This window comes from Emydura macquarii, unplaced genomic scaffold, assembly GCF_026122565.2.
Source record: "Emydura macquarii macquarii isolate MOO-44397 ecotype Brisbane River unplaced genomic scaffold, CSIRO-AGI_Emac_v2 contig_3647, whole genome shotgun sequence".
In the NCBI taxonomy this organism is placed as follows: domain Eukaryota; kingdom Metazoa; phylum Chordata; order Testudines; family Chelidae; genus Emydura; species Emydura macquarii.
The window spans coordinates 184,956-203,632 of record NW_027133784.1 but is presented as its reverse complement, the minus strand read 5'-3'; the positions used below and the strand labels follow the sequence as shown (position 1 = coordinate 203,632).

The 18,677-nt window shown below is 42.6% G+C and overlaps 1 protein-coding gene across 4 annotated transcripts in view; it reads left to right on the top strand.

Annotated features, from left to right (window-relative positions):
* Window positions 1-18,677, top strand: part of ANKRD11 (ankyrin repeat domain containing 11) — a 204,085-nt gene that overhangs the window by 137,618 nt on the left and 47,790 nt on the right. For all 4 annotated transcript variants that reach the window (XR_010917756.1, XM_067536732.1, XM_067536731.1 and 1 more), the window contains exon 3: window positions 11,589-11,733. Coding sequence is in view for 2 of the 4 variants with exons in the window: in XM_067536732.1 (XP_067392833.1) it covers window positions 11,647-11,733 (87 nt within the window). In the remaining 2 variants the exon portion in view is untranslated. The remainder of the gene's footprint in view (window positions 1-11,588; window positions 11,734-18,677) is intronic.

Below are 18,677 nucleotides of genomic sequence, written 5' to 3'. Positions count from 1 at the left end.
CCTAAAATATGTTGGTTGCAATATGCAAAAACATAACAGAAGCAACAGCAAGTTTTTGCTGTATCATGGCCTAGTTAAATAGCACGATGTTAGTACACTTCTCTTGCAGGCACATACACTGTGCTCCAAACAGATCTATATCTCATACTTAGGGATGAAACAACCTCATTGAAATTCCAGGGTTCCCATCAGAGCGTTTCAAAGGATAAAGAACCATTTTATCTTCTAAAGTAATACGAGAGGCAAGGCATCTTTTTTTCTTCTTTTGGGGTGGGGAGAGGGAGCATTAGCTCTGTAAGTGTGCAGGGCTGACTTTGAGAGCAGCTGCCTGTGTGTGGCTGTCCTGGAGTCCAGAGATCTGTACAGCAGACATTCTGCAGTGTTTAATTCCTCCGCCCCCTTCCCATTTGAACAGCAACAGAGAGTTATGAAACTGGCAAAAGCATCTTTTTTCTATTTCCCAATTGTTTTCTGGCATTGGCTTCTTGCCATTTTTGTTCCATGGTGTGTGGTATGTTTGTGAAAAGGCTTCCCTGTCTGAGTACTGCCCCCAACAAAAAACAAACCTGAATTATATTGTTGGGATTAGATTTAAAATATGCATAACATGAACATCCTTCATACAACCATTGCAATTTAATGTGAACCGCCAACCAGTCTCCCACCACCACATCTGGAAGAACTGAAAGTTGGTTGGTAGATGCGTTTTCCGGAGACAGAAGTTTTGCAATAGTTCAGGGGTATGATCTGTTCAGTTGTGTTGCAACTTTGGTGCCTGAAGAATTATCCTTAGCTAGATTTGGGTAGTAGTTATCCCTGATTGTACTTGAACTTGGCTGTTGTGTTTGTGTGTGACTAAAAGGTGTTTGGGGATTGGGGGGGAAGGGGGGGAGAGAAGCTGGAAAATGGAATGTGGTGCTTGTAAAAGGTGCCCCTTGAAAACTGAATTCTTCTGTACGCTCCAGTAAATGGTACAACATGGTCATCAGTGTATCTCCAACCCTGCCCTGGAATTATCTCAAGAGGGTAAGGGTATTTTTACCTCCATCCCTGTGAAATCCTTGCCCTCGCCATCTGAGAGTTGCAGACAGTTAAAACCAGTTGTGCTGGGGGAGAGAGTGAAGGGTGAACCCTGGACTCAGACCCACCAAGCTCATTTAAAATTTGAGGATAATAAATTTTAGTCACTACGGACCTTGAACCAAACCAAATCAGTGAGTTACGGTAGGAAACAGGTTCCATAGTCTCTCTTATTCCCAGGCCCAGAATCACCCAGACTTCCTGGAACCACTTGTTCCAATCCCATTAGGTTTGACTGGGCCTTTGCTACAGAGGTAGCTGCCTTCCACCCAGCTTGCTCTTTGCATGAGACCTCAGAACTCAAGGTTTTCTCCACTGCATGGACGTGAAAGAACTTGTGGCAGTTGCTCTGGCATCCTTGGCAAAATATGTCCGATCTCCCTTATTCTTGTGCAATTATTCTGCGTGGTTAACCCTCTGCACCTGAAAATTTAGAGCATTTCTAACTGTGCATTTAGTTTGTGGAATGCTTTGAGGGACCTTAGGGATGAGCGTTACTCCATAAATGTTCATACTTTGTTTGTTAAAATACATGTGGATTATATACGTATTTTATATAGCTCAAGAGACGAGAGACTAGGAAGCTCTAGAGAACAGAATTGCATCCCTCTTATTTCTGCCTTTGAGTCTAGATTCTTGTATGTGGAGTACCAGTGTAGCTCAGACGTGTTCAGTGCACACAATAAATAAGCATGTGTGCTTGAGCAACTGTACTTTATGTACATGTGGGTACCTTTGTGTTTGCCTCCAGGAGAGTAGAATCTAAACACAAGCTTTTTGTGGTGTAAACACACCGGGACAGAGGACTGTAATGGTCAGGGGGCTCAAAATAAGCACAAATCCATAATGTTCTGTCAGCTCTCAGAGCCTCAGCTTTCCTTAAGTAAGAAACAGATGGCACTTGTATGAGCTGACGTAATAGCTTTCTGTTAAAATAGTGTTCAGCTAGCAAGCTCTGCTTGTGATAAGCAGTTAGTGCCAGGAATGAGGAAAATGAAAAGTATGCAGGTCAGGAGTACAGGAAGAAAAGCCAGTGCACCTGGAGGAATACTGGCTCAGGACAGAAACCACGGGTGCAAAACTAACGTCTTTTAACGTCTTTTAGTCAGTCCTTTCTGCCATGCTTCTATAAATGCAATTTGATTTGTGGAAGTTCACTTCTTAGGAGATGATAAAACGTATGGATGCCCCTTTATACGTAGAGGTATGTCTGAGAAAGTACGTGAGGCTGGCCTTGAGCTCTCCTGTGGGTAGCCAGGGTATACAGCACAGCTGCAACTCGAGTTCCATGATGCTCTGTGGGTCGAATCTCTCTTATCCCTTCATTTGTTCTGATGTATTCAGTACCAAATGGAGGACAAAGAATTCTCAGTGACCTCTGTGAGCCATCGTGAAGTGTTCTTCCATCTTGAAAATGTGAGTCCACAGCCCCTCCCACCCCCAGCATCGGAATAACCATGCTACAAATGTTCTGTACTCTCAAGAGAAGTGATACAGCTGCTAATAAATGTGTATATCTGCATTCCGGGGCAAAGATTCTAATACTGTAGTGTTAGCAGCCTTACTTCTACGTGTCAGCATCTCTCTCCCTCCAACCTTGCCTGTTCACCCCCTTTTGCCCGACCTTATGTGTGAAGTGGCAGTAGAAGAGCTCTCCTTCTGGCAGCCTGTCCTACCTGGCTCCCCTGCAAAGCAGGAGACTTGCTATTAAAACAGTTGAGATTTCAGAAACTTAACCAATCAAAAACCCATGGCTTTAACAAGAGGAGGCATCACAGCAAATACAAGGCCGAGCTAATTCTCAGGGCTGTGCGGCTGCTCATAAACCGCGTGAGCTGCAGTTCCCCTACTTGGTGTCAGCAGAGCCCATGAGTGAAGTGCAGGCTTGGATTCAGTCTGGGAACAGTGAGGATCCAGTCCACAGCTTACTGAATTTTGTTACAATAAATCGAAAGATGGGTGTTCTTAGAAAAAGCCCCCTTTGTTATTTTAAATGAGCACAAGTTCTCTAGCAGCAATCAGTCTTGAGAAGTGGATTTCCTATCTGACTTTTTCATACCTTGTTCCTTAAGTCTAGGAGAAATAATATAATATGTTGCATGTATATAGAACCTTTACTTGGGGGATCTCAAAGCACTTTACAAGCACTAAGCCTCAATACCTCTGCAGAGAGGTATCATTATCCTCCATTTGCAGATGAGTGAGCTGAGGGTGAGAGATTTCAGGGCCAGCCACTGGCAGAGCCACGAACAGAGTTCAGTTGTCATGATTCCCAGGCCTATGCTTTAACCACTAGGAAGCAGAGTCCTCTGTTTCTGCTGTTTCAGTAGATACTTTTTCTCTTTTTACACAAACATATTGAGGGAGTGAAGGATGCAAGTGAAGTGAAGTGTGGAGCCTCGCATCTAAGCTAGGCTGCCTCTTAGAATCCAACCTACGACCCGATCCCCCGTCTACTGACGTGAGTGGAATTCGTTCCATTGATTTCAGCTAGTTTTGGGGCAGACTGTGAATCGTTGTCCATAAGTTGCCTTTGTGAAATAAATTGGTGGTCTCCATCCAGTTCTTAGTGGGCAAGTGCCTATCCCAAAAATAAATCCACCACCACAGTTGACGCTAATTTGCATTCTTGTTGAGTTTCACTAGAGGGACCAAAACAGAGCCAGCGTGGAGAATTCCCCACTGTCCTAGAGGAACTACCTCCAGAATGTGCTCGCAGCACATGGGCAGAGCAGCACACTGGTGGAAGCTTGCTCTCCATGGATGTGGATAATTGAGGTGATGAAAGTGTGGGAAAAGTGGATGCTCAAGAAACCATATGGGCAAAACCGTGGCCAGTAATTTTAAGGGGTGCTATCAGGGCTCTTTATTTTAAGCTGTGATTTACACTGAGAAGAGTGGTCCTTTCTGGGATATTCTGGGATATCCATTGTTGTACACAGGTGGAGATTTTGAACTGTGACACTAAACTGGTGCCCAGTGCACATGTGTAAGGACAGAAAATAATCAAATCTCTGTGTGGATTTTTTTGTGGTTAAATTTAACTAGTTAGCAAGGATTGCTGTTGCAGCAAGTTACCACAGCAGAGCTATCTAGGAGTCTTACTGTTCTCAATGGATTTAAAGTTTTGAACATAACCTTGACTGTGTTCTTTAAGTCCTGTGTGCATATCAAAGTACATAAAGTAGCGTGGCAATTTGAGCTCCTAAATCTCTTGTTTTAATGTGTGTCTATTTTATAAAACGCCTATAAATACAGCAGTAGTAAGACTTGAATTACATCTCGAAGTGGTGAGGAACTAATAATCATTTTCACATACATAATAAGGGATGCATGGCTGATATGCACTTTAGAAAGTGCTATTAAGGTCTTGGATCTTTTCTTTAACCTTATTGAGGGGATGTGTATTGTAATTGGGTCTTTGTGTAATCCAAAGATTAACAATACAATTTTTAGCATAATGGGTACTGAAGAAATAAATCTGTACATTGTTAGAGAATAAAGGTTCCTCTAAGTTTCCAGTTGTTCTGAAAGTGGCAGTTAAGGGATTGCCTACTTAATGTGTCACACTTGAGTGTGGCCTCATGGAAACTTTCCCAGATGCAGATGTTAATAATTATGGCAGCATCAGGCAGGGAGAGTGAGTGTTTGTATGGGGGGGTGGGGGGAGGATGAGGAGGGTGTGTTATGAGTGCAAAAGAATGGGAGAGAAAAAGTCACCTTGGAGGGACTGGCATTGATCTGGAGAACAGGAGAAAGGAAGCCACATGAGGCCAAAGAGAGGCAGTTAGAGAAGGAATGGGGGAGTCCCCGCCAGGATGTCTGTAACAGAGCAATTCTTATATAGAATCCTAGAAATGTCTGGCTGGGAGGGACCTTGAGAAGTCATCAAGTCCAGCCTCCTGCACTGAGACAGGACCAAGTAACCCTAGACCATCCCTGAGAGGTGTTTGTCCAGCCTGTTCTTAAACACCTCCGATGACTGGGGATTGGACGCCTGTTCCAGAGCTTAGCTGCCCTGAGAATTAGAAAGTTTTTCCTAATAGCTAACATCTCCCTTACTGCAAATTAAGCCCATTATTTTGTGTCCCACCTTCAGTAGACATGGAGAATAATTGATCACTGTCTTCTCTTTCTCAGCTCTTAACATATTCAAAGACTGTTACCAGTGCCCTTCTCAGTCTTCCTTTCTCAAGATTAAACATGCCCTGTTTTTAAACATTTCCTCACAGGGCAGCTTCTCTAAACCTTTTATCACTTTTGTTGCTCTGGGCTCTCTCCAATTTGTCCATATCTTTCCTAAAACGTGGCTCTCAGAACTGGACATAGTACTCCAGCTGAGGCCTCACCAGTGCTGAATAGAGTGGGACAACCTGTGTCTTACATGCAACGCTTCTGTTAATACACCACAGAATATTAGCCTTTTTTGCAGTTTCATCACATAGTTTACTCTTATTCAATTTGTGATCCATTATAACCCCCAGCTCCTTTCCAGCAGTAGTACCACCTATCCAGTTAGTCCCCATTTTTGTCTATATTGCATGTCATCTTGTTGATTTCAGATCAGTTCTCTAATTTGCTATGTATCTTAAAAGAAAACTTAAGGAAATTCCCAGGCAGAAATACTTTAAGCTGGAGTTGAAAGCTTGGTAACCTACAGTTAAGGTCAGCCTTAATGCAACCTCCTAACTGCCACATTCAGAACAACTGGAAACTTAGAGACAGACACCTTTATTCTCTAAAAATGCATAGATTCATTTAATCAATATCCTTTATGCTGCCATATCTTATTCTTAATCTTTGAGTAATATTTTATAATGTGTAATCACAAACCAAACTAAACTGCACCTCTGTTTACATTGCTTAGCTCAAAGGACTCCTGCCTTCCTATGCCCTTACACAACTATAGAAAAAAGATAGACTTTACCACTTCCTGAATATAACCAGAGCGTAGAAAGGACAATAATTACTTCCTGTTCCCCAAAGGTACCTGTATCACCAATTATACAAATGCCCTTCGATAGAGCTAGTTCATCCATGGATACAAGCTTCTCCTACTCCCTGTTCTTTATATTACAGGATTTACAAGATAAAGTAAAGATGAAGTGTGTTGGGAAAGAATCACAATTGGTATTGGAAACACACATGTGAAAAACAAGCACCAGCGCAGCAAATGTGGAGAGTGCACATTTAACTCTCTAGTGTTTGGGGTTTGCAAGTGGAACCTCAGATGCAGTTCTCCAAGCTTTCAAAAATTTAATATTTTTTATTGTTATTTCTGCAAAGGGCTAATGTTGTTTCTGGTCCCTTGACTGCAGCTTTACCATACTTTGTGCCTGGGAGAAATTCTCAGGAGGAGAAAGGATTCAAGCATTGTTTCAAAGTTCAATGTTTAACGAGACTTTTGGATATTATTCATATTTGTCTTTGAAAACAATATTTTCTAATCAAAACACGTATCTAAAATGTTGGCAGCCCATCCTTTCTGTGTATGGTATATAAGCACATGAAAATATCCTAAGACCTTTCATCATCATCATCATGCATTCACAAGTGACCAGTACAAGCACCAGCACAGCTGTGTCTGTAAAAGGAAGAGAGGTAAAAAACATGGTGGATAAATATGCATTATTGGAAGCGTTCATCAGATGAACTCAATTGGTACAAAATAGATTTCCCTTCTGTTTAATAAAAAAAAAAAAAAAAAAAAAAGTACATTTTTATCGTACTGGCTAGCTGTGAGAAAGCAGAGCCGTGCTTTCACACAGCCCAGCTGGATACATTTCTGCCAGTCCTAAATTAGTCTGTCATCTCTGTAGCAGCAAGGACGACAAGGAGCCCAATTTTGTCGTAAGGGTGGCCGTGATAATTTGGAGTGTCCCATACTATCAGATACTCTCCCCTCCAGCCTCACTCATAACAAGAACTTGGGCCTGTTCAAATGTCAATGTAAAATGCAGAGGGACAGGGAACACTTGTTTCATAATTGTGCATTTTGGAAGCAGAGTTAAATTTTTCCTTTTTGGGTCCGTCCCATTTTGAGGTCACCCATCGAGATGTTGGGTTGGATTGTGCAGCTCTGGATTTGACACGTCTTGGGGAAAACACAAATTCTGTGGGCTGGCTTGTCTCTCCAGTAGAGGAGAAAGGATGGTGCCTCCCCATGGAAACTAGCCTTGTTTTGTAGTGGAGCTCAGATTTGTTAGTCAAGGACTCCATAGGCAAATACCCAGATTTGTTCCATATAAGGCCACCGAATGTTTCAATTTCTCCAGGGTTCCCTCCAGATCTGCTGGCTGCAGAATAGCATGACACTTGCTTGGCGGGGGCCGGGAGAGACGCTTGCCAAACAGTTGGCAACATTTTAACCGTTCTGACCTCCTATAAATCAGGTTGTGTCTTGGCGGACGGCTCTGCAGTGCTTGGAGCATTTGCTGCCAAACAGCAGCTTGGTAGTGGCGGCGGAGGGTGATCAGAGAAGCGAACAGATACAGAAATGCTCTCTTGGCTGCTACCTACTTCTTGATTTTAGTGGGTGGCGATAAAAATTTGAAAAATGTTGGGTTCATGTCTGTGGAGAAGAAGCAGAGAGGATGAAAATACCGTGCTTAGACACGGGGGCCTGAGGGACACTCTGGTGTTTTACTCTCATAGCCAGCTTTACTGATATCTGTTGCCTGTAATAGGGTTTCATGACCCAGCAGTCAGCTGTGATTTACAGGCTTGCTATGTCTTAGGAAATCTTACCCCCTCCCCCTTACCCTCTTTCCCTGTGGGGATGTATTGAAACCACAATATAAAAATGATTTGCAAATGTCTGTGGACCCAGGTTGAAAAGGCTGGTGCGCACTTGTTTGTGCACGGGTTGGTGGAGCCCAGTAGTTTGGCTGCCTGCCACTTGTAAACGGTTTCTTTTGTTGTTCTGGAAATGTGTTTGGGATTTTATTATGTTGTGCTCACTTGGTCTCCCACTTCCTTATTGTGTGACAAAAGTGTAATCATCTGGTTCAAGGAGCTTAGTTAATTGTTTACAAAATAGAAACGTTGATGATCGTCTCCTGGTAGGGAAGTAAAGTTTTTAAAGTAGTGTAGTAGAATAGGTGTTTTGTCCAGGTTTCAGATTAGTAGGGATTGGAGCCAAATTGTATGTACTAACGTCCCTCTACTCATCCTGCTTGCCTGCACATGTCTGCAACTGCCTTCACTCCTTTTATCTGGGGGTAGCTTTTACACATTGGGCGTTTGTACCTCCCCTCTGACTTCTGTTAAATGTGCTTAAAAATGAAATGAGGATTGCAAGCATTATTGGTAATTGTTGTGCAAATGTAATACTCCCTCCAAGCTGTTAAATAGGCCAGTGCTCTGTTTACATGAAGAGGCAGCCAGCTTTCCAAGTGTAATGAGTCAGCTAGATGAACAGAAGGGATGCGGAATTAATCTGGCACCCGTCTGGCCTTTTCTCAGTTAAACAGGTTTTCCAAGCTCCACGTGAATAGGTATATACCCTGGTTACAAACAGCCACAATGACAGCCAGTGTGGACAGATTTTTTTCAAGAATAAATTGACGGTACACATAACCATAAAAGCCAATTTTAGTGAAACATTTGAAATGGAATCCTAAATTGGACTTGGTCTGTAGTTTGACATAGTCTGTGTCTGTGTTACAGGGCAGAAGGTTGCTGCTCTGATCCTATGCATGCTGATTCATGCATTAATATAACTACAGCGAGTGAAACTGTTTCATGTGCTGTGCTTCAATATCTCACCTAGACTGAGTTTCCATCAGATGACACCAAGTCCTTTGAATCTCCATTGCTTAGAATTTCATACTATTATTGAAATGCATGTGCTCAAATGACTGCCTGTGACCCCATGCAAGGACTGGAGTGGTGGAACTCTACTCATGTCCCACTTATCACCTCCACCCCGTGGCAGCCCCCCTCTCACATATATGCTCCCTTTTCCTTTTTAGTGTGACTCAGCTCAAGTCCTGGGTTATAGCTAGGACTAATAGGATGAAATTAAGAAAGGAATATATAGGCTGGGCAAATCAGGGAAAATGCTTTGCTATTGAAATTTGGGAGGTTGTCAATAACCTGCAAGTGGAAGTGGTGAGACAAAGTGGGGGAGTAATATCTTTTACTGGACCAGTTTTTGTTGAGGAGAGAGACAAGCTTTCGAGCTTACACAGAGCTTTGCTTGAGACTGCAGTGGTGGCAGCCTTGAGACACGACCAGACAGAACATGGTAAAATAGTCTGTAGGGAACTACCCTGCAGTCCACTGAGTCCTGGGGATGGAGTAGGAGGGATCTAATTGGTGCATCTGGTCATGTGTGGGTGGTTTTCTCCACTGCATGAGGCTAGAAATCTTTTTTTTTCCCCATTAAAGTTTATATTCTGCTAATCTGAGTGGACCAGATCAGTAACGCTGGTCTGTCGTAGTACCAAAGACTGGCTTAGTCTTGACCTTGGGTTTTATGAATTCCAGCACTTAGCCTTTCCAACCGATAGTGCCCAGTGAAAGGTAACTCACTTTTTTAAGATGCTTCTTCTAGTCATTTCTCATTAGCATTTTGACATGAGCTCCCATGTTCACCGTGGCCTTCATGCCCTTGGATTGCCATTTAGTGGGACTATAGAAACGTCCACCTGTCGGATGGTCATGCTACTCTGAAAAGCATAATCAAGTTTTTTTGGTATATTTCACTTAATGTTAATAGAAATGTCATTTTCCTGTGCCTTGATGTTACCAATCTGCTGGATTCCTCCCCACTCATCATTTCCAGGCCAGTGATGAGGAATGCTTTTCAGCCTCTCTTGAGTGTTCTGCTCCCTAGTTTCTCTACAGAGAGAGCACAGCAGTGAGGGGTGTCATTCCAGCTCCCTCCATTCTAGAAAGAAGGGGTGAAATGTCCTTACTGTGTGTCTCTGGTACCCAGAATAGTGGGGCTTGCTCTCATGACTACCCTCACCTGGGGCTGGGAGCCACAGCTAAAGAGACTTCTGGCTCCCTTACCCACTTAGTAAATCTGGATAATTTCTTCTCAGCCACCTGTACTAAGAGCAGAGCCAAAATTAACATGGCTGCTCTGAAGAAAGTCATGTCTTGCTGAACTGATGGCTCGCTGTCCAGACACAAAACAAAAGCTAGGAATCTGATGGGTTTTTAGTCATCTGCATGAAGTCAGCTGGTGGGCTTTATCCCCACTCCTTGGACTAAACATCCATCTGATTCAAACCATTTCAAATTGTGGGCCTTAGAAGCTGTCGCCTTTTAGGCACCTCAGAAAATTGGTAGGAGGTTTTGCTTTCCCACGACTCACTTCTGTTCTTGTCCGTACCCACAGAATTCCCAGACTGGGGATGGCATTCTGGAATGACTGTTCCTGGACAATTTCCTGCAATTGTATCTTTTAAAAAAAACTCCAACCAACATTAACAAAAAAGTTTATAAGTGCAATGTGTTATGCCATCAGGTGGCAATTAGCAGGGGCAGAGTTTTCAGGTGACCCCCATTTATGCTGTTTCAGCCGAGGTACAATGAGTTTTTGCTTTAGGAATTGCTTTGGGTGACTAGTCTGTAGCGTACTGTTGTGCTCATGCTTTTTAGCCCCTAGCCTCAGGAGAGGAGACACTTTCGTTCCCTGAAGAGGCCAGGCCTCCCCTGGCTCCAGACCGTGTTTCTGATCTTGGTTCCAACACATACTTCTGTGTATTTCAGATGTCGGTTGTCTTTTCAGCTCCGTAACCAGGCAACATATGGCACGGGCAACAGAGCTCTTTGTTATTCTCCTGAATTGTGCCTTACCTAGGCCCAGGCACAATGGTAATGCTGAGACTGAAAGGGCTTGGGGAGGCTTCTCTGTAAACCTTGCAGGGAACATTGTACCTTGTGTTCACATCCTCAGGTTTTCTCTAGAGATCAGAAGCAGGCCAATACAAAAGGCACATTTTATAGATAGGCTTTGTAATTTACCCATGTTAATTGCTTTATATATTAGTCCCTTAAATATGAGAAGAATCCATAGGAATGATGATAAACTCAATCCACACAAATGGTTACTTTAGTGCCAAAAATATCTGTACATAGGGCCCACATTTACAAGCCATGGAGCATTAATATTCTGTGGTGGAGACTACCGTAGCTGAGAGAAGCCTCACGTGGGAATTTAGAGTAGTGCTATATAGACAAAAAGTAAGGGTATCACTTTCCGTTTGAGTCTAGCCCATCATGACTATCCCTTGTGCCTCACAGAGAAATTACATTAAACAGTTTCTCAGAAGCAGCCCAATGCTTAGACTGCAGGTGGCAATTTCTCCCTTAAAAATTGCATCTGGGGCCAAAGGCAGATTGGCCCCAGCTTTGAGTGGGATACTTGGATGCTTGTATCTGTTGTTGCAGCACAGCACAGCAGTTTGGCTTGTTGAAATAGGAAGTATCCTGTATTTTCTCTTTTTAATGATCTTTATAAAATGTCTCATTTTTCTGGTTTTCTCTCTAAACAGACGGTTGATGATGAGGCGATGGCAGCATAAATGAAGATCAAGTAAGGAAGGCAGAACGATGCCCAAGGGTGGGTGTTCTAAAACACCACAGTCAGAAGATTTCTCTCTCAGCAACGACATGGTGGAGAAACAAACGGGGAAAAAGGTAGTGTGCTTTTTTTCCCCCTCCCCCCCACATTCACCTCACTTTAGGGAGGGCAGGTTTACAGTGAGACACCAGGACTTGGCAGCGCCCAGCCATTTATAAGCCACTCCAGTGTTGCTGTGCTAAGAGATTGCCCATCTCCTTATATCAGCAGATGATGTTGAATCTGAATGAAACCATATTTGTACGGTGGTGACATGCCAACTAAGGACTCAGCTTACAATGTGCTTCACCTCGGCCCATTTCTTCCAGTGTCTGTAATACCCATTGCGGTATTGAATGGTAGTGACTCGAGACAGTGGTGTAAGTGACACTTTGGAAGGTCGTTCAGTAAAAAAGATGGTGAACTTGAAAGTTTTCTGCCTTACAGAACCATTGCAGGGACAAATGCTACCATGAAATCAGAAGTACTGTCTGAATGACCTTAAGGAAGGCACTCATCTCTTTGTGCACAGTGTTTTTGTGACCACAAATGCAGTATGTATGTAAGAATCTCTGCTGTGCTGAGCACACATGGAAGTCTGATGTACTCTAATTACTGGTTGACCAGGTGTGGGTAGTTCAGGAGCGCTGCTGAAAATATTGCTGTTTGGATTTTAATGAAGGCTTCTGAGGTTTGATCTGTGCTAAGAATTGCAGAGGAGGTTACTGAAATGAAGTCTGAGTCTAAGGATGCTGCTGCTTTTCCACCACACCCTCAACTTAAATTCTCCTCATTTTGCCCCACACCTGAGCTCCATCCCCTGCCCTTCAGCTCTTTGATGGTCCTTAGCAGTGATTTACTGGATTACAGTAAAGCCTGTAGGCAGCTTCTATTGTTGAGAAACTCTGTATAGAAAAGCCAGCTTTTAATTAAAATTTAAAACCTAAGTGTATTGAAAACCGTTGCTCCACTCTTTCCTTCTGCCCTCTGACCCAGTTTGTCCCAGCGTTTCCAACTGCTGAAGCAGTTTGAACTTCTCCTGATATGTGAATCAGAGCTTCATTAGCAAACAAAAATGCTGCCTCTTGTTCCCATTCCTCAGTTTCTGCCTTTCCTCTGGCTTTTCTTTTCTCACTAGGCATCCCCCCACATGTCCCTGTTTGAGTGTCTTCTTTCTTCTCCTGTTTTCCTCTCCCTTCCTTGGTCCCTCTCCCTCAATGGGGTTTCCATGGTACTGTTTCTGATGAGTTTTTATAAGAGTGACTTGCACTTCCCAGCAGTGTGCTCTCTCTTCTATAGTAACTGCAGTGTTTGGAGCAGTGCTAATGCTATTTAATCTATCTAGACTGTGATTATCACTGTAGTGTCTAAGCGCCAGCTCTCCTCTTCCCACTCAATATTAGAACATGGGCTGCAGGATTAACGGGCAATGGTGCAGAATAGGATCTAACAAAGACACTGATCAGTTGCAGATGTCTTACAGTGTTCCAGTAGCAAGGAGATACTGCCCTCTGCCAGCTTTTGTTCTACTTCCAGAACTCCTGCTTGACAGGAGTTCATGGAGTCTCCAGGGCTGATCATTACCTTGGTCCCTAGAACACCCTTACTCTGTTTGCTTTTTTACAATTGACAACATGCCCTGGAATTTTGTGAATATTGAATAGTTACAGTGACCGTTCAGCCCAGGGAGGATTTTGGGGCTCGTCACCTGAAGTGGCAAGAAGAGAAAGACAGAGCAGATGCCTGACTGCAGCATTTTAGGTACCAGTCAAATATCAGATGGGTTGGTAGCATCTGCTCAGTTCCCCTTTTTGTTGCTGTGCATGTGCATAGTTGAATCTGTTTGCACGGGGCATGCTGAGAAAAGTACGCCATTCCCAGGAGGTGCACCTCCTAGGACACAACAAGGTACTTATGGGGAAGAGCGCAAACGTTGGGCACAGTAGTATTTAATATTGAGAAATGGCTGCAAAATGCTCCTATGTGGTGTCTAGTGAGGACTTCTTCCCGGCAAATGGGTCTGGCAGCCAGCAGAGCTGATTACACTAGAATACAAAGCTCCAGTTTCGTCAGGGCTGTGTATGGCAGTGAAGGTGCATCAGAGGGCACAAGCAACAATTATAATGTGATTCAGCCTCCATTTTATTGCATCTGGAAGTTTAAAGAAAAAGTTGCAATTCAGTTATCTGCCGTGGAGTCATTTGACTGACATTAGGAGTCGGAATACTGGGAACTGTAGTCAGTCTCCTGTGGCTGAGTAACTAGGACATAAATTGTTTTTACACTGCCCCACCAAACGTGTGAATGCAGATCTTGTGGGACAAGATTATCTAGTGGGGACAGAGCATACAGTCTCTTGGCTTGCTTAATTATGGTTTTCTCAACCTGTAAAGAAATTTGCAGACTATTGTCCACTGGGGACTGAGCTGAGATCCAAGTGAATTGGCTGAAGGATATTGTGCAGCAAATCATCACTTTCTAGTTAACTCTGTAAGGGTGTGAGGCGGCGCAGTGACTTGGGGTACAAGCACTTGGTTGTTAGACATTCTGCTTCCAGAGATCGTTGTGTGTACACTTCAGGAGGCAGCAACTTGTAATTGATCTTGTATTTGTCAACACTTTCAAATGCCTCAGCCTGTAATTCCTTCTGTTCTCAGTCTAGGAGGGTAGTTGAGGTGTCCTGAAGATGCCTTCATTGGTCTGTGCATTGGTTCAATTCTGGATAAATTAAGTCACATGACAGGATAGGCTAGGCACTATATACACTTCATAATTAATTAAAATATAATTTCAATATAATTATGACTGAAATATAAAATGACAAAACAGACTTTATTAACATGTAAAAATAATTTCTCCTCAGTATGACCTGAACATGAACAGTTGTTTTGACATTAAACTAACAGCCCTTAAATTGTAACATTTTGAGACACCTCTAAACAAAATTTAGAGTGCATAGGATGCTCAAACATTTATGATTGGCTTGACTTTCCCTGTGGGCTGAATGCTACAGTAAATAGCTACAGGTTCTGCCAGACCCTCACTGCCATCTTTGCATTTCTCCATTTTCAAAAGAGACTTTGCCTCCTACATGACAAAGTCCCATTTACTTTTAATGAGACATTGTTGCTTAAGCACCTATGTCACTTTTAGCAATGGGACGTAAGCTTCTAAGTCATTTAGGTGCTTTTGAAAATGTACTTGTGTTCACTAGCCCTGGTTTTTAAAAACCTGCCATTCTCTTTCTACATGTGCCTTTGTGTTTGTATTTTGGCCCCGGAGAAGACAGAAGCTTGGTCTTATTGTTAGGGCTTTGATCTGGGATCCAAGAGCTAGGTTCAGTTCCCAGCTCTGCCAGTATAGTCTGTGTCCTCTTGGGCAAGTCACCACTCCCTCTGTGCGTTGAGTCCCCATTTGTAAAAGAGGGGTAATATTTGTCCTTTCTCCCACCATTTGACTGGCTTGTCCATTTGGACGGTAAGCAGGAACTGTCTGTTAGTATGTGTGAGTACAGCGCCTTGTGCAATGTGATCCCAATTTTAATACAAATAATTGTCCTGAGATGAATTGGATTAAGTATTGTCATTCTGAACATGTGGGTAATCTCCTTTGTCGAGGCATTTGCTCTTTATGGTTTCATTTTTTATGATACAGGAGACCCATTTCCCTCCCTGAATTGACACTTTGGGCATTTCAGAGAAGACAGGATTAGAACAGTTGGCCAGTCCAGTTCTTAAATGTTTTTGTTCATCATTGCTTAATTTTCTCTAGTTTTGCCGTCTGAAATGCTATCAATCTAGTTTGGAGCACAAAGGGCTGAGGGGATTTCCATCATCTGGTAATGCAAATGTTTGCATAAGGGATTGGAAAGTGTCAGTTTTGTGAACTGTTCAGTGAAAGTGCAAACTCAGTGCAGCTCGAGGTAGAGCCTGAGTGGTGGTGTCAGTAGTTCAAGGTGTGTTGGTACCCAAATCCAAGAACTCATTTACTCTGATCTACCAGAAGTATTTATTCCTTTGCATCGGTTTGCACTTTGTTCATACCTTCAAGGGTCACTCTTGCAACTATAAGAGCTAAAGAATTTTTTTACCCATAAAAACTTCGATTTTGGAGCACAAGATGGTAGCCTAAAAACAAAGCAAAACAAAACAAAACAAAAATATGGAGGCTCATGGAGCTTGCAGCAAGCTGACCCAATTTGAGCCCTGAGTGAAAAAAATAACTCTTACTGAGCCATGTCATAAATGTGCACATGGGTGTTCAAAATTACTGCTCCCAGACTTTCGAGGTTATCTGTGCTCTCCATTTAATCTGCCTTCTGTAACTTTACACCTTAATTTTATTTACATGTATGTGACAGACACTTCTTGTAGAGCCCAGTCAGGAGTATATATTTGCTTGTCTAATTTAAGCAGACTTGTATCACCTTCCCTATCATTGGTCAGAGATATTTGCAGTAGAGAGAAATTAGCATGTTCTAAAGAGAACGGTAGCTTTGCCACCCAGAAAGAGGCTGTAAGAAATTGCTGGTAATGCCCTTATAATACACTTAATTTTGTAGTAGAATACCAAGTGGGGACATATCTTTTAGGTCCCAACTACTGATCAAACTGTGTCCAAAAGTGTGAGGATTTGTAACATTTACATTTTTAACTCTAGCTAGGTAACTGGAGGTAGTTTTTAAGTAGCCATGCAGTAAATCTTATTAATATCCTACAGCACTGATTTCCACAAGTTTATGGTATGTTAAAGTTGTGACCCTTCTGTGCCTATGGTAGACACCTAAAAATGCCAAGGTCAGGGCAGGCTGCAAAAGGAGAGCAGATTCTCCCAACACTGGTGGGTGACACTGAAGTCAGACTCCCCAACCAGCCACAAACTGTGCTTCTGATTCCCCACACTGGTTATCAAGAAGCCAAAACAAAAATATACACAGCCCCCTTCACTGCATTCTGGCTCTCAATCAGCCACTAGGTCCAGTAAGGAGACCAGTTATTTAAAACTCTATGCTCTTTATCAAAAAGGTTCTCCTGACCCCAAAGGTCAGCCACAGTACCAGATCAATATAAGTTTGGATCTTACCCAAAATACCACGCTGCCAGCCAATCCTTTAGTAACTAAAACTAATGGTTTATTATAAAAGGAAAGAAACAAACTATAAGAGAAATGTGAAATAATTAAAGCAATCAGACACACACAATTGATTGGAAAGTCCCTAGATATCTGGTTTCTAAAAGAATTGTGGTGTTTGCAGGCTTGTAGAGTCCCTCTGATGTACATCCAGTACCTGGATGGGTCTCAGTCCTTTGTTTCACAGATTCAGTTCAGTTGTAGATGAGTTGATCCAGAGGTAGACTGAAGACCAAATGGACGTGGTACAACTACCTTTTATGTCCTTTGGCTTTTGCCATGCTGCTTGTGGAAATTTACAGGAATAAGATGGAGTCCAGAGTCACATGAAAAAGTCCTGGTGACTCATCAGGTGTATCCCTGGCTTCTCCCCCTGGGCCCATTGTACCTGTGAATTTCCTTAATTGGCCGTTAAGCAGGCTAGTGCTGCAGCCATCCTGTCTGGGGTGTCGCCCAGACACAGCACAGATTGAAATATAGATACAAACATATCCATGACTTCCATTACACACATAACATATGAACATAAACATTAGCATCTTACTTAGCACATTACAGCCTTTCTAATGGTACCTGACCAAGCGCATAGCTCATGAATTATTATAATTTTGACATATTGATGTTAAATAATATAATAAATGCCCCCCCCATCCAGCCAGCGCACCCTCCCCCATCCAGCCAGCCAGCGTGACAAAAGTATTTCTTTTACACATTGTATTTAAACTGCCAAAATAAACATATTTTTGTAGTTCCAGAGGTGTAGCCGTGTTAGTCTTTAAAGTGCTACAGGACTCTCCTTGTTTGTGCTATATACAGATTAACAACTTTAATTTCTTCAGGCATAAGCTTTCGTGGGCTGCAACCCACTTCGGCAGACGATGTGCTTATGCCTGCAGAAATTAAATGTGTTAGTCTTTAAAGTGCTACAGGACTCTCGATATTTTTGTAGGTTTCAGTTTCTTAAACTCTGACAGATTCCTCAGTCTGTGACATGTTCTGACTGTGGGGACACTTTTTCACCATCCTCTTATTCGGTTATCTTTCATTGGACAGTGTTATCAGTGCATTGTATTAATTTATAAGAGAAGCATCATAGATTGGTTAAATTATGAATCATGGGATGTTTTCAATCTTTGCACAAGAGGAGTAATTTGCAGATTAATTTGCCATGTTGTTGTTTGAAACAGTGAGTATGAAATTAGGTTTCCAAAGTATCAGCTTAAAATGGTTATTTATTTAAACTAACATAAGGGCAACAACAGAGCTTTGAAGTGATGATACAAGTCCAGCAACACTGTCAGCTTGCATTTTCTATTTGAGGTCATTGGCAGGAAGAGGCAACAGAGCACGATAGGTTTTCTCCCACTGAATTCAGGTTTAACGTTTCACACAATAAAAGAATCCTATTTTTTGTATCAAGTACAGTTGACCCCTTGTTGCTCGCATTCTGGAGCTCTCAACAGGGAACTCTGATGCCTTTTGCATAAGTGCTTTGTGTGTAGGAAATCCTAACTTCCAGTGCCAAGGGTTTAACCAGGTCTCTGGCCTGTAACTCAAGGTGTAGGAAAAGGTTATTTGTAGCCCCTTTATGCTTAAATACCTTAAAAGAGAGTTATCTGCATTCCCTGCCCGGTCTCTGAAAGTATGTAATGTAAAAACTGCTGCCTGCCCAGGAGTGCTGAGCCATGAAGGTGTCATCTTAGAAATGTCAGTTCTGACTGGTGTTTCTTGACCCTTCAGCAGGAGGCAGACATCTTACTGAGAAGTGATGTCACTCAACACTGGCAGTTTGGGACCCCTGGCTAGGGGACTAGAAATCAGCTTCCAATCTGCTTTCAGAGAAGTAAGAAGTGCTGAGGGCTTTATGATTTGTGCTAAGAAAAGAAATTAA